The sequence below is a fragment of the Physcomitrium patens genome, chromosome 4, assembly GCF_059467195.1.
Source record: "Physcomitrium patens ecotype Gransden chromosome 4, ASM5946719v1, whole genome shotgun sequence".
NCBI classification, from domain to species: domain Eukaryota; kingdom Viridiplantae; phylum Streptophyta; class Bryopsida; order Funariales; family Funariaceae; genus Physcomitrium; species Physcomitrium patens.
In genome coordinates this window covers 20,874,543-20,886,846 of record NC_143413.1, presented here as the reverse complement: position 1 = coordinate 20,886,846, position 12,304 = coordinate 20,874,543, and the positions used below count along the sequence as shown (strand labels likewise).

General features: G+C 32.3%; 1 protein-coding gene across 1 annotated transcript; it reads left to right on the top strand.

The window, feature by feature from the left end:
• The first annotated feature begins 2,603 nt into the window (after positions 1-2,603).
• On the top strand, positions 2,604-4,325 carry LOC112281019 (uncharacterized). The gene is made up of 4 exons (XM_024517137.3): positions 2,604-3,058; positions 3,596-3,626; positions 3,833-3,910; positions 4,038-4,325. Exons 1-4 carry the CDS (start codon positions 2,761-2,763, stop codon positions 4,108-4,110), a joined length of 480 nt encoding a protein of 159 aa, XP_024372905.1. The 5' UTR covers positions 2,604-2,760; the 3' UTR covers positions 4,111-4,325.
• The last annotated feature ends 7,979 nt before the right edge of the window (positions 4,326-12,304 follow it).

The following is a 12,304-nucleotide window of genomic DNA, read 5'->3' as shown; positions in this document are numbered from 1 at the left end:
AGCCGAGATCATTGATTTGTGGCATGTTATTGAGCATTTTTTTTTTTTTTTTTTTTTTTTTTTTTGGTCAATACCATTACAAATAGTCTTAAATTTTCATCTAAAAGAAAGGTGGATGTACAAATCTCTTCTTTTTCTTCTACCTTTATTACTAGATTTTAGTTTTATTCTATTTTTTATTTATTTATTTATTTTTTTTTTTTCCTTAGGACTCTCTTACAAGTTCAATAATAATATTTTGCAAAGTTGTTTTGGATCCTTTTGTGCATCCACCTCACCAAAACAAGGGATTGAAGAGAGGATTTTTACTACACCCTCTATTAGCTCCTTTAAGCTCTTATATGTCTTAGCCACTTAGATTATATAGTGGGCAACAAATTGAACTATTTGATTTCATCTTTTTTGACATAGAAAGGTTTGTAAAGTTTGATCTCAAAGTTCGTAACCTTTTAGGTTAACTTTGAGATCAAACTTTATGAATCTTTACCTATATTCATTTTCATTTTATCTTTTTGGACTCTCTATTTCTTTGATTAATAACTTTAGCACTTTAGTTAGGTCTTCAGAGATGCCAAGCAATGTTTCTTTGGTTAGTATTCCAAGCTATCTAAGGTAAATGTCCCAAAGGTGATCTAAGGTTACTTGAATAGCATCAAATAACTTGGTCAATGTCACCTCTTCTAGGCCTAATTAAGACTATTTTGTAAGTTTCTCAAATTTTGGAAACAAAGTAGCCTCTTTCTTGCTCATTATAGAGACAATACTACTACTTATATTGGTTTTACTTTGGCAATTTGCCTATCTTTTGATTTAGATGTCCTTGTCTTTGTAATCATGTAGATCAATTTTTTGTAGGTACCATGCTATTTTCTTTTATTTCCATTCTTCATTTTCTATAACCATTTAGAGTCAATAATATACATGTGAGCCTTGGTTCAATATCCTAATAAAAAATCCATTTGTGATAGTTCTTAAGTTTGAGTCATTTTTTAGTTTGAACTTCTTAAGATTCTCAGTATTTTTTTATGAGATTCTTACTTTTTTTTATTTCCTTATTTTTCATTTGCGGCTAAACTCTTTTAATCCTACTTAATCTAACCCACTTTATAAGACTATCCTATATTTTTAAAATATGTTAATAATTAATCTTTTTTTAGTATAAAAATCATATTCTATAAAAATCATTCAACTTATCATATATCTACTTTATTTTAACTTAATTGACTTGAATCTAATTCATTTATATAATTAATGTAATTATAAAAAATATTATCTAATTAAGGTAATTACCTAAAATTATATAGGTCCAGAGATAAAAAAAAAAAAAAAAAAAAAAAAAAAAACTTAGACACTAAAGAATTAAGTACGTGGAAGATAGTAATTAATTCTATGATATCAATATGGTTTTTTTAAATGAATAAATTTTACATTTTGGTTCTTAATTTAAAATGATTTGATTCTATATTTTTTCTTTAATTTATTAATTTTTTTGATTTTACATTATAAATTCTAAAACAGAAATTTATTTTTCTACTAGATATTTTATTATTATATATTATGTTTAATATCTATAAAATTCATAAAAATTTAAGTAAGTAGATTTAGTTACTTGATAGATTATGTCATTAAAATACTTAATATTCTATTATTAGGTTTTATTAAATTATTTTGAGTTTTCTTTGTGTAAAATAAAATTTATAAAAAATAATTTTAAATTTAATTTTAAAATTATATCATTATTTCTCAAACCATCTTTTCTTGATCATAAATTATATAGAATAATCATATTGCAATAATATGGATATAACACTTTTGGTGTTGCATTTACTACAAAATTCAATTAATTTTTTTTCACATACTTATTAAAACAATTTTGTATACCTATATTTTATTTAAGTTTTTATTTATTTATTTATTTAAAGGAAAAAATAGATATAAATTTAATAATAATAACTACCATTTTTTGTCAATTTAAAAAATAGTTGACATCTGTTCATGCATATATATATATATATATATATATATATATTTTATGACAATTGACAAAGAATTGATTACAAAACTTTCAACATTAAAAGACAAACTATTCAATGAGATGAGGATTATTTTTAAAGAATATTAATAATCTTCTACAACTTATGCTTAAAAAAATAATAAATTTAGCCACAAAACAGCATAACTACTATGTTTTAAAGTAAATAAAATGAAATTTGCAAACTAGTTTTAATTACATCATGATAACAAGAACAATAATATTTTATATAGACAAGAAATATTATAATTCTCTTTTAATAAATAATACTCATAATGTGTGCCATGTATATGTATAGTATTATTTGATTACAAATTTTTTTTATTTAAACTTGAAAATATTTATTCTTCGATTTACGAGGTAAAAGTCACGTTTAACATGATTGTTCAAACTTTTGGAAGCCAGTTAAGAACAACGAAAGAAAGAGAAAAGGTGTGCAGTTGCGTTCACACACGGTTCAGCACGAGTGAATGAATGAGAAACGGAAGGATGAATGAGAAACTGAGGGATGAATATGGTTCAATAGTACTCCAAAACCCTAAACCCTCTGCTCTTCGGTAAATCCAAGCTCCCAAGCTCGGCGGTTGGTCGCATCCGCAAACGCGACTGAATTCATGTGCACGATTTGCTACCTGGAGTTTGTGAGGCGCATTTGTTGATAGAATACGTGGATTGTGGGTGGCGAAAATTATTTAGGGGTTTAGGGTTTCGATTGTGGGAGGAAGGGAATGGCAGGAGTGATGGGTTTGCGCAGAGCTGGGCAAGCCGTAGTAGCACGTCTAGTTACCAGGCAGTCGTCGTGGTCATTGCTGGGAGGTGCTCGAGGAGGTGCATTACACAGTCTCTCCTCATGGTCATGTAGTCACGAAAACTTGTCTAACTCCCCAGCGCGAGGATTGCAGGAGGCGTTGGCTGAATTCAAACACTTGGCAGCCCCCTCGCAATGCACTAGCCTTGTGCAAGAAGATCAAACTATGGCTATGCTCAGTCCTCTTGGGTGGCCTTCAAGCATTCACATCGAAAATGGTAAAATTTCTACATCCATGTGTTGCGGCTTCAATTTTTAGAGAAACAATTGTCTAGCGTGACTGTCTCAAAATTTGGTGATTAAGAGTCTCATATAGAAGCATATAATGACGGAAGAGATTTATGGCAGAATTTTTTTTCTCGAAATTGTTCGTCGAGGATCGGAAAAAAGAAAAAAAGGGGGGAATTGGCAAAACACTTAACCTGTATTATTTGGATTTGTGTCCAATTTACCTTTTACAATATCGACGGGTGAGCTGTTTAGAACAGTGCTTGTTATGGGAGAACTGCTTTTGCATAAGTTTGAGTACCTAGACGTAGCAAATGCGATAGATCGGTTCTTAATTTAATGCCTATTGAGGTATATTACCCATGTGAGTCTTTGGAAAGGGCTGTAGAATTGTCTCATGCGAGGTCTATGCTGTATTCTCATCCTTAATTCACGAAGAGTCTTTTGTTTGCGAATGGAAACTTTTTTGTCCAAAGCACTGCTTTCAACATGTTGTGTTGATTCCAAATGTGTTTCTGCGTGTGCAGTTATCTGCCCAAGTATTGATGAAGAAGCTAGGTACTCAATTTTTTCTTGAACTGAGCTTGTAATCCATTGCATCGACTGGCGGGCTATTGGGCACTTCGTAGCAGAGAATGAACACAGCACCGTGTGGCGTCGCATGTTGCAATGGCTTGATCCTGCTGTATATCCTGCTTGCTACAAACGTGATGTTCTGGAGTGCATGTGGCTGACTAGTTACTTTCGATATTTTTTTTTCACAGCCCAATGTTGATGGCAACGAAGCGTACTTTTCAACCCAGCACTATCAAACGCAAGCGCAGGCATGGTTATTTGGAGAGGTACCGCGTGCTCTTCTGTCCCTTCCTTTCTTACCCAAATGTATTTTTCATCTACATATTGAGTGGAAAGCAATATGTACACGTTTCACTTGTCGATGCAGTATTAATTATGAGATGTCTATTGCAGAAAATCTACTGTTGGAGGCCGCAGAGTGCTTGCTCGCAGGCTTGCTAAGGGGAGAAAGAAGCTATCAGCCTAGAAATACATCTTGAGCTTTCGTTTCTGTGTGTGTCTCGGTTTGAAATATATCATTTGGCTCACCCTGTAGGGTTAAGGGGTGAAAAACTTGGTTTCAAAAACTTCGTCCTCCACATTAGGCGGATGAATTGAAGAACTGGCTCCATTCAGGAATATCTAGCTGTCCATGTTTTTCTCATTTCTTGACTGATTTATCAAAGAATGCATTGGCAACGACACGACACCAGTGGTTTCACACCTCTTAGTCATGTGATGCATGTGAAGGATAACGCTAGCTCTTCATCAGTTGGGACTCAAGAACATAGGTATTTTTATCCATGTACTCCTTACCTGGATTTTTGCATCTGTAACACAGGAAATGAATGATGTGGCTCGAATAGGGAAATTACGTATTAAGTGTTGTGATTGCTGCCCTAAAGTTGACGATGAAGTTTTTGCTGTGGGAGAATCCTAACCTAATGGGTTCTAGTGTATCGTCTGAAAGTTGTGCAATAATTCCTTTGATGTGATTTGAAAGCCACATGAGTTTTGTGGCTGTAACAGGTAATGTTTTTAAGTCATAGAAGATTAGGGTTAAGAATGCCCTCGAACACTGTCATTCGGCCAACCTGCGCAAACTGAGTTCCTTCATATTAAGGGGTCCTGTGCATAGCGCTCTTGATTCTCCTTCTCAAAGATGCGACTAGGTTCAAATTGTGTCATGCAGTCAAAACTTGTTGTTTCGACACAACAACGAATCTTGTGAGGAGTTTTTTGTCATGTTTCTTCAATGGGTTTACAAAATACAAATAGTAAACAAAAGAATTAGGAAAGTAATCAAGGATGAAATACTTATGATTCATTTGAAAAATGAAGGTAACTCTGTATGTGATTATAACATTAAAAAATTATGGGTTAACGTATACATGACCAATGCAGAATATCACAAATGTTAAAAAAATGTCATTATACTTGATAGTCATCATTACCGTTAGAAGTTAAAGTGAACTGGAAAATAATATCGTCAACATTTTTTTTAAAGAAAAACGGTTTTCTTTTCTAAATTATTAAAAGTTTGCAATATCACAAAATTTTGCAACTCAATGAATGATTGGAGAAGAATCAGAACAAATTACATCAACATATAATAATATAAGTGTGTTTGACTTATACAGCATGATGAAAACAAGGCTAATAATCTGAAAATGTTATTATCATAGGATCCACGAGAAAAAAGTTATGATCATTTGAGGACAATGAAAAAAACTTTAGTTGCAACTTGCTCAGATTTATTTGGATGTAAATGAACATAAAAACTAACAAAATCCAATTATTATTTAAATCCAGATAGTTATTTTCAACAAAAATTATTTTTCTAAATATATAAATATTAATATATTATATCATTTAATGTTATTTAATATTTTTTAAAAAATCAAACCATGTCATATTGTTATAAATAAATGTGATAGTAGATTTAATGAATGTTAAATACAAGCAAATTTAATTTATTAAGTTGTTAAATTATAATTGTGTACATTATATTACATTAGAATAGTATTATTACAGTCAAAAATTATTATTTGCATATGGTGTTAAATACACATGAGTGCAGCAACACATATGGGACAATAAAAGATTCTATAATGATTTATGAAATTTATAACGTGTTTATTTTATAGTCTATGATTAGATAGTTTATATTTTTTAATTATCATTTTATTAAAATACCTTATTAGTATGTATGGAAAATAATTTTAAATAACTAAAATAATTGCAATAGAATAGAAAATTTTCAAAGATGTCCAAATATTTTACAAAATAAAAATTACTAAGTTAATAAATTATTATGTAAAGTTTGCTTGTCTACCATGGAAGGTCTTTACACTACTAGCTTCCTTTCTAAAGCAGCTATTTAACCTATTTTGTAGAACCTTAAAGTTCAAAACTCTAAACTTAACTTTTCCATGTCTAATTAGATCTTAATCATATCTCTACTAGTCTAAATTAAATAATTTATTTCATGCTAGGTCCTGATCAGACCAATTCTATTTTCTATCTCCCTTACCACTGCTGGTTTCTTACTACCGGTTCACCCATTGTATTCTTGTCTAATCTGAATTTGGATCAATAGTATTTTTGATCTATCTAACCGGTTAACTTGTTAGTCTATTACCTACATGTTAACAATTACTAACCAAATATATATATATATAATTTTGTAACACTATTTATTTTTTAATGAAATTTATGACAATTTAAAATTTTAACGTGATAATTAATTCTTAGCAACTTATGTAAATGATGTTCTATTAAGCATTTTATGTTTATATTACCATGCGGTTTAAATTGATATTTTATTTTATTTTATTTATAATGATACAGGTTTCTACATGGTCTCTACATGGTTTCTATATTATCTTATTTTGTCTGCATGCTTGGTAGGTGCTCTTTGTCTTGTCAATTCTAGATTTCTGTTTTTCTTGCTTAGTGTATCTATGCACTGATCTCTGAAGTCAAAGTGTTGCCGGAAGAAGCCCTCCATTGAATTGTTGTCGGTGTAGTGGAAGTTATAGAGCTTCTTTAGCAAAAAGAGCTCGATCATCACTCTTGCTGGCTTGTGCACTTCAGCCAGCTTCTCCCACATCTCTTGCTCGCAATGACATTTCCGGATGTCGGTTAAGCTGGCTAACCTACAAATCGGGGGGAGCACAAAATTAAGGAGGATATTAACTAGACCTACCAGGATTTCACGTTGAAGGCCGGTGAAGATGTACAGAAGGTCGTTATCAACTCAGACGACTGCGTTGATTTCGAGCGCATTGATGTGGGCGAAATTGATGGTAGGTTAGGGGTTAAGGGAGTGCCTCACAAGCAGTTCTATTATAGTACAAATGCGCTGCCTTCCAGATGGCATGGAACCTTCGTCAGCTAGCTTGATTTGGTCGATCGTACGTTTCGGTGGGGGTGGTTATAGGTGTCGGCTTACCGCTGGTCTTTGAAGTTTTCTATCCAGTCATACTGCAGCATTGGTCTAGAATCAAAGACCTGTTTTCTAGCCCTAGACTTCAACTAGTCGATCTACATGAACTGGTTTGGGGAAGCGGTAATGCATGCCAACAACACTCATCGCAATATGAAAATAACATGATAGGCCCCTTGCTTCTCGTGTTAAAGTACGATAAGACTTCTACTCAGCATTCTCTTTCTTCACTCCCGCTTGAATCGAGAACCCATTCCAATCTACTTGAGACACATTGCGTGTAGATCCGATCCGCCAGGGCGTGCCGTGGATCACATCACAGCCAATGGCAAAGGCTAGCAACCCAGCCGTCACTTCTGGACTGCAACAGTGGCTACGCTTTCTCGCTGCCCCAACACCAAACCACCGCTTTAATATTCACATTATTTCCTGTTTCGTTGTCGACTCTGTCTGTGCAGGCGTACCTATACTATCCACTCAGCGCCACACACAGTGACAAGGTCTCATCCTCGATCAGCCGAGTCTCACAACACATGCTCCTCATCTCGTGGTTGACAAGCATGAGGTTTCTGACCGTAACATCGATACAACACAGGGAAAGAGCTCAGATCCGAATGCCAGTGAGCAGCAGTGATTCCATACGACCCACAGATCACATGCCTCGACGTCGAATGGTTTCAGGAATCGAGAGGTGGGTGCTCGAGACTCATCAACCATGCTGATTCACGTCGAGATAGGTCGCAAATCCATGCGGAATTCTCAACTTGATGCAAAGTATTTTTGTCAAATTGATGTGCCATGTTTGTATTGTATCTTCAACGATCCCACTGGGACCATGGTTTGGTCGCTTGTTTGGACTCAGTTAGAGTTCGACAGGGCTTGGATCATGGAGTGATAGTGTATTAGACATCAAGGTTGTCCTCAATGAGACGGTGAATGGGAGATCACATGATAGTGTATTAGACAATCAAGGTTTCAATTGAATATTGATGGTATGTTTGAGCTGAATTTATTTCATTTCTTATTTTGAGTTCTTTTTCCTTTGTGATGAATGTTATGCGAGTCTCTCAAGTTGTCTCGGTGGCATATTGAGTGATGAATTGAATGACAACTTGATTTAATTGGATGGATTGTAATTCTTGTAACATACGTCATAGTAATCCATTTGTATATTTTTATGTGTCATTTATGGGAGCTCCAGATTCCATCTACACCGCAATCGTGATTGCACCCTTGTATTTTGATGTTGCTATCGAGCCCGCCACAATGTCGTTCTCCGCTGCAGCACCGACACAGAGTTTCACGTTGACGGTGTCACCAAACGCGACCGCGTGGGTTCCAGCAGGGGTACCGCATTGCCATGGCGTGGTACAGTGGACGGATGGTGTGCCCGACTGTCTCTATGTTTTATTACTCCCAGATTGTGCGCACAAAAGTCGTGTATTGTAACCACGCACATCAATGCCATCAGCGGCCGAAGTCGGTCCATCGGTGCCTCGGGGTGAGAGTTGAAGGATTCTCGAACATCCGAGCCAGATGAATGCGAAGATCACTTGGTGCAAAAGCGAAGAGTCCGTCTGCTCTCCTAGACACCAAGAAATGCAGTTCTACCTTTGATGTCGAGTAAGCGTCCTTGATTTTCGTGCTTACTGCAAGATGAAGAGCCTTTCGTGTGTGCAGTTGTAGTTTAGGTTGGCCAGTGGTCTATGGGGATACTTGTACCGAACCAGGCGGGCCAGGGGGCACTTCGACAACTTCTGCTCAGTCATGCGAATGAGAGTCGAACTAATTTTAGGCAAGGTATCGATCAATGCTGCGGACGACAAGCAGCGGTATGTAAGCACTTTTCTCTTAATGAATTGATCAAACGTGCATATTGAAAGTGATGAGGGACAGAAAACGCGAGCCCCTTTGTGATTGACAGAGCATGAGCTCAATCGCCTCGATGGCAGAATTTTAATGCGCACCGTGTAATCGTAAGGGCTATGCATTGATTCTCTCCCCGCTCCCAAGCCAGGTTAACGTTACATGGGAAATGGGAAGAGATGGTTATGAGGGAGCAAATGTGTTGTGTTGTTAATCCAGCAATTGAAATTTGTGATTTCAAGAGGACAAATGGTGGTCTCCATGATGGTAGACTGGAGGTGATAAGAGACGAGGTTCACAGTTTGAAGTTCACATGAATAAGAGTAGAGCATAAAATAAAAGGGAACAAGGAAATATTGGGATTTGAAGCAATGAGTCAAGAGTCTGGAATCTGATGCAGTTTCTAGTCATAGAAAAGCTCCAAAACTGAGGATTGGAGACAATTTTACAAGAGTACAAGAATGATGTCTTGTTGTGGGAAATCAAGCTTTGGAAGTGTGCACAGTATTGTTATTGAATTCAAGTGTGCTGAATGAAAAATACATTGTAGTGGTACGAAAAGATGCTTTGAAGGGATGTGAAACAGCACAGCCTTTAATAAAATGGGAAAAATACTAGTGACAAAACCGATCAACTTTTGTGTTAAAGTAAAAGTTTTACATCTATATATGTGTATGAAATCCATACTCTTTGGGACCAAAAGATGATTTTCAAGTGGCCATAATATAGACTATACAATATTTTATATATGATTGAAAAAGTCTTAAACATGGATGGATTTTATTCTTATTGTTATTATCATTTCTTTGAATGGATTTAAAACATAATAACATCTATACAATCATAATAATTCATATGTGTTATTTTTGTAAAATACATTAGAAATATAAAAACCACATTGTACAAATAAAGCATCTATGATGTTATTTGCCTTGAGGTCATAATAGTCAAAAATGGGTTAGTTGAAAGAGAAATTGGGATAGTGGCTTGTTAACATGTCTGGGGAATCATATGCTACCTTTGACCCTTTATACAAACCCAATGGTACCAAATTAACATCAATCTCAATAGAACCAATGACTCTTTTATTTCTTATATAAAACAATCTATAGTGAAGGTATATAATTATAGTGACTATGAGACTTGGTGGAACTATTAGCACTTAAGGCATTACTATACTAATGGCCAATCACCTAATTCAAAAAGAGAAGGCTTCAAAGTGCCTTTGATGGCTTTTTATGTGCCTAAGATTTTTCTATGCACCACTTAATATCCTACTTTTGCTATAGTACAACTAATAGCTACCATAGTAGCTTTTATTGATAGAAATTTGTAAAATTTTCTATTGTTTTGTAACTATGTTGATATGTAGTAACTTCTAATGGTGCAACTTTTCTTGAAATATTTCTTGATGTCAAAATAACTCTAATAGATACTTAAATTATGACTTGTTTGTATAACAAAATTAAAAAATAATAATTTATTTATATCTTATCTTATACTATTATGTAAAATATAAAACCATGTAAATAATTATTATCAAAAATAAAAATCTAATAATTTAGAATATTGACAAATATAAGATGTAATGTGTTTTGCTTGAAGATTCTCCAAAATTGGTAACTTATTAAAGCATATTATTTATTTAGAATTTGTGGACCATCAATGTTTTATATACAATATTTTCACAAATTATATGTTCTATATGTTGATAAAACAATGTCTAATTTGGTAGATGATATAGAATATTATGGTCTTAGTTCCAATTTGCAAATCAAAAGGCTCATGTACAAAGAAGGTCAATACAATAAAATCCAAGAGAAAAAAGAACTAATATCTAATTATTATATTTTTGAAATAACTAGACAAAATTATTATTATTATTTGAATTTAGACAACACAAAAAAATAAAATAAAAATAAAAATACGGTTATTAGAATAAAAAAATTTATTTTTAATTTTAATTTTTATAATTAAATAAAAAATAATATGAATTATAATTAATAAATATCTTCAAAAATATTTAAAAATAAATTAAAATTTGATAATTTATTAGAATTTTTTTATAATTATAATAAAAAGCAACAATAGCATTGCAATACAACATCTATAGTGATTTTTATACATGGAATATCTATCTTTAATTGTAAAAAGACAAGCCTAAATAAGTATAGAGTTGAATAAAACTATCTTTGTAAAACCAAACCATTATAAACACAAACATCAAAACTATTCAATTTGACTTTAAAAGATTTGTCTAAATAGATTTTATTATTAAAGTTTTTTTTAATAAAAATATTTTCATTGATAGCGTTAAATCTTGTATTACAAAAATTAAAGAAGGTAGTTCTATAAGAGCATTAAAATAGTTTAAGATTATCAAAAATGGTTATGATTTGTTTTTGAAGTATACTTGTCAATTTCTTGTGGATATTGTAGTTAGATTTTTAGGTTTTTATCTACATAACAAAATGAGAAAGATACTAAGAAAGGAGTTGATAAAAACAAAATCAAAGAAGAAAACTCTTGAGTCTATAAGAGTAGGATTTTACTTGAAATATTTTTATTTTAGATAAAACAAATCTAATATATTAAAAGTCTAAAATCTAAATTTCTTCTACACGCTTTATCTTGCAAACGTCTATAAGAAACATTGCTCATTGACCAACCAACATAGATGCTTTCCTTTACCTCTCCACATTTATTGTCGATATAAATTAGGCTCCACACAATAACATAGATAACAATATTTGAACATCTTTTTTAAGTATGATGAAAGTATGTTCTTTTACTAATTGTTTATTAGTGTATCTCTTTGATTTTTTAAAAATATTTTTTGCTAAATGGAATTAGACATCTAATAGAATATCTTTATTATAACACTCAAATTGCCATTCTACCATAAAATGTTAGCATAAGAAGACTCAAATTCAGCCTTAAGCTTATAGAATTTTGTCCTTAGCTGCTCAATTAAATACCATAGTTAAAGATGAAATCTAATGCTATAATAGTTATAATTTCACTAACTTATAATCATTTATTTTATTTAATATTCATAGATATATTTTTTAAAATTTTGTATGATAAAATAAATAAATAAACCTGTATCTTCTATTATCATATACATTGATGTTACACTCTTTATTGACAAACATCCTTAGGTTAATAATTTTTAAATTAATTTTTTTCACCTAAAGGCTTCTTCTTATTTCTAATTTAAAATATATATACATATATATATTTTATGAAGTTCTATAAAGTAAAAGTGGTTAATAAAATAATTTAAAGTAAAAAGATTATATATTTGTGTTGCTTTGTGTATCTTTATTATAATAATTCCATTAATTCTCAAAATTTATTATAGAAA

Excerpts from the sequence above, each read along its gene's own strand:
- LOC112281019 (XM_024517137.3), top strand. The coding sequence starts at position 2,761 with ATGGCAGGAGTGATGGGTTTGCGCAGAGCTGGGCAAGCCGTAGTAGCA. Across the intron at positions 3,627-3,832 it reads AGTATTGATGAAGAAGCTAG|CCCAATGTTGATGGCAACGA; the intron begins GTACTCAATTTT and ends TTTTTTTCACAG. Across the intron at positions 3,911-4,037 it reads AGGCATGGTTATTTGGAGAG|AAAATCTACTGTTGGAGGCC; the intron begins GTACCGCGTGCT and ends TGTCTATTGCAG.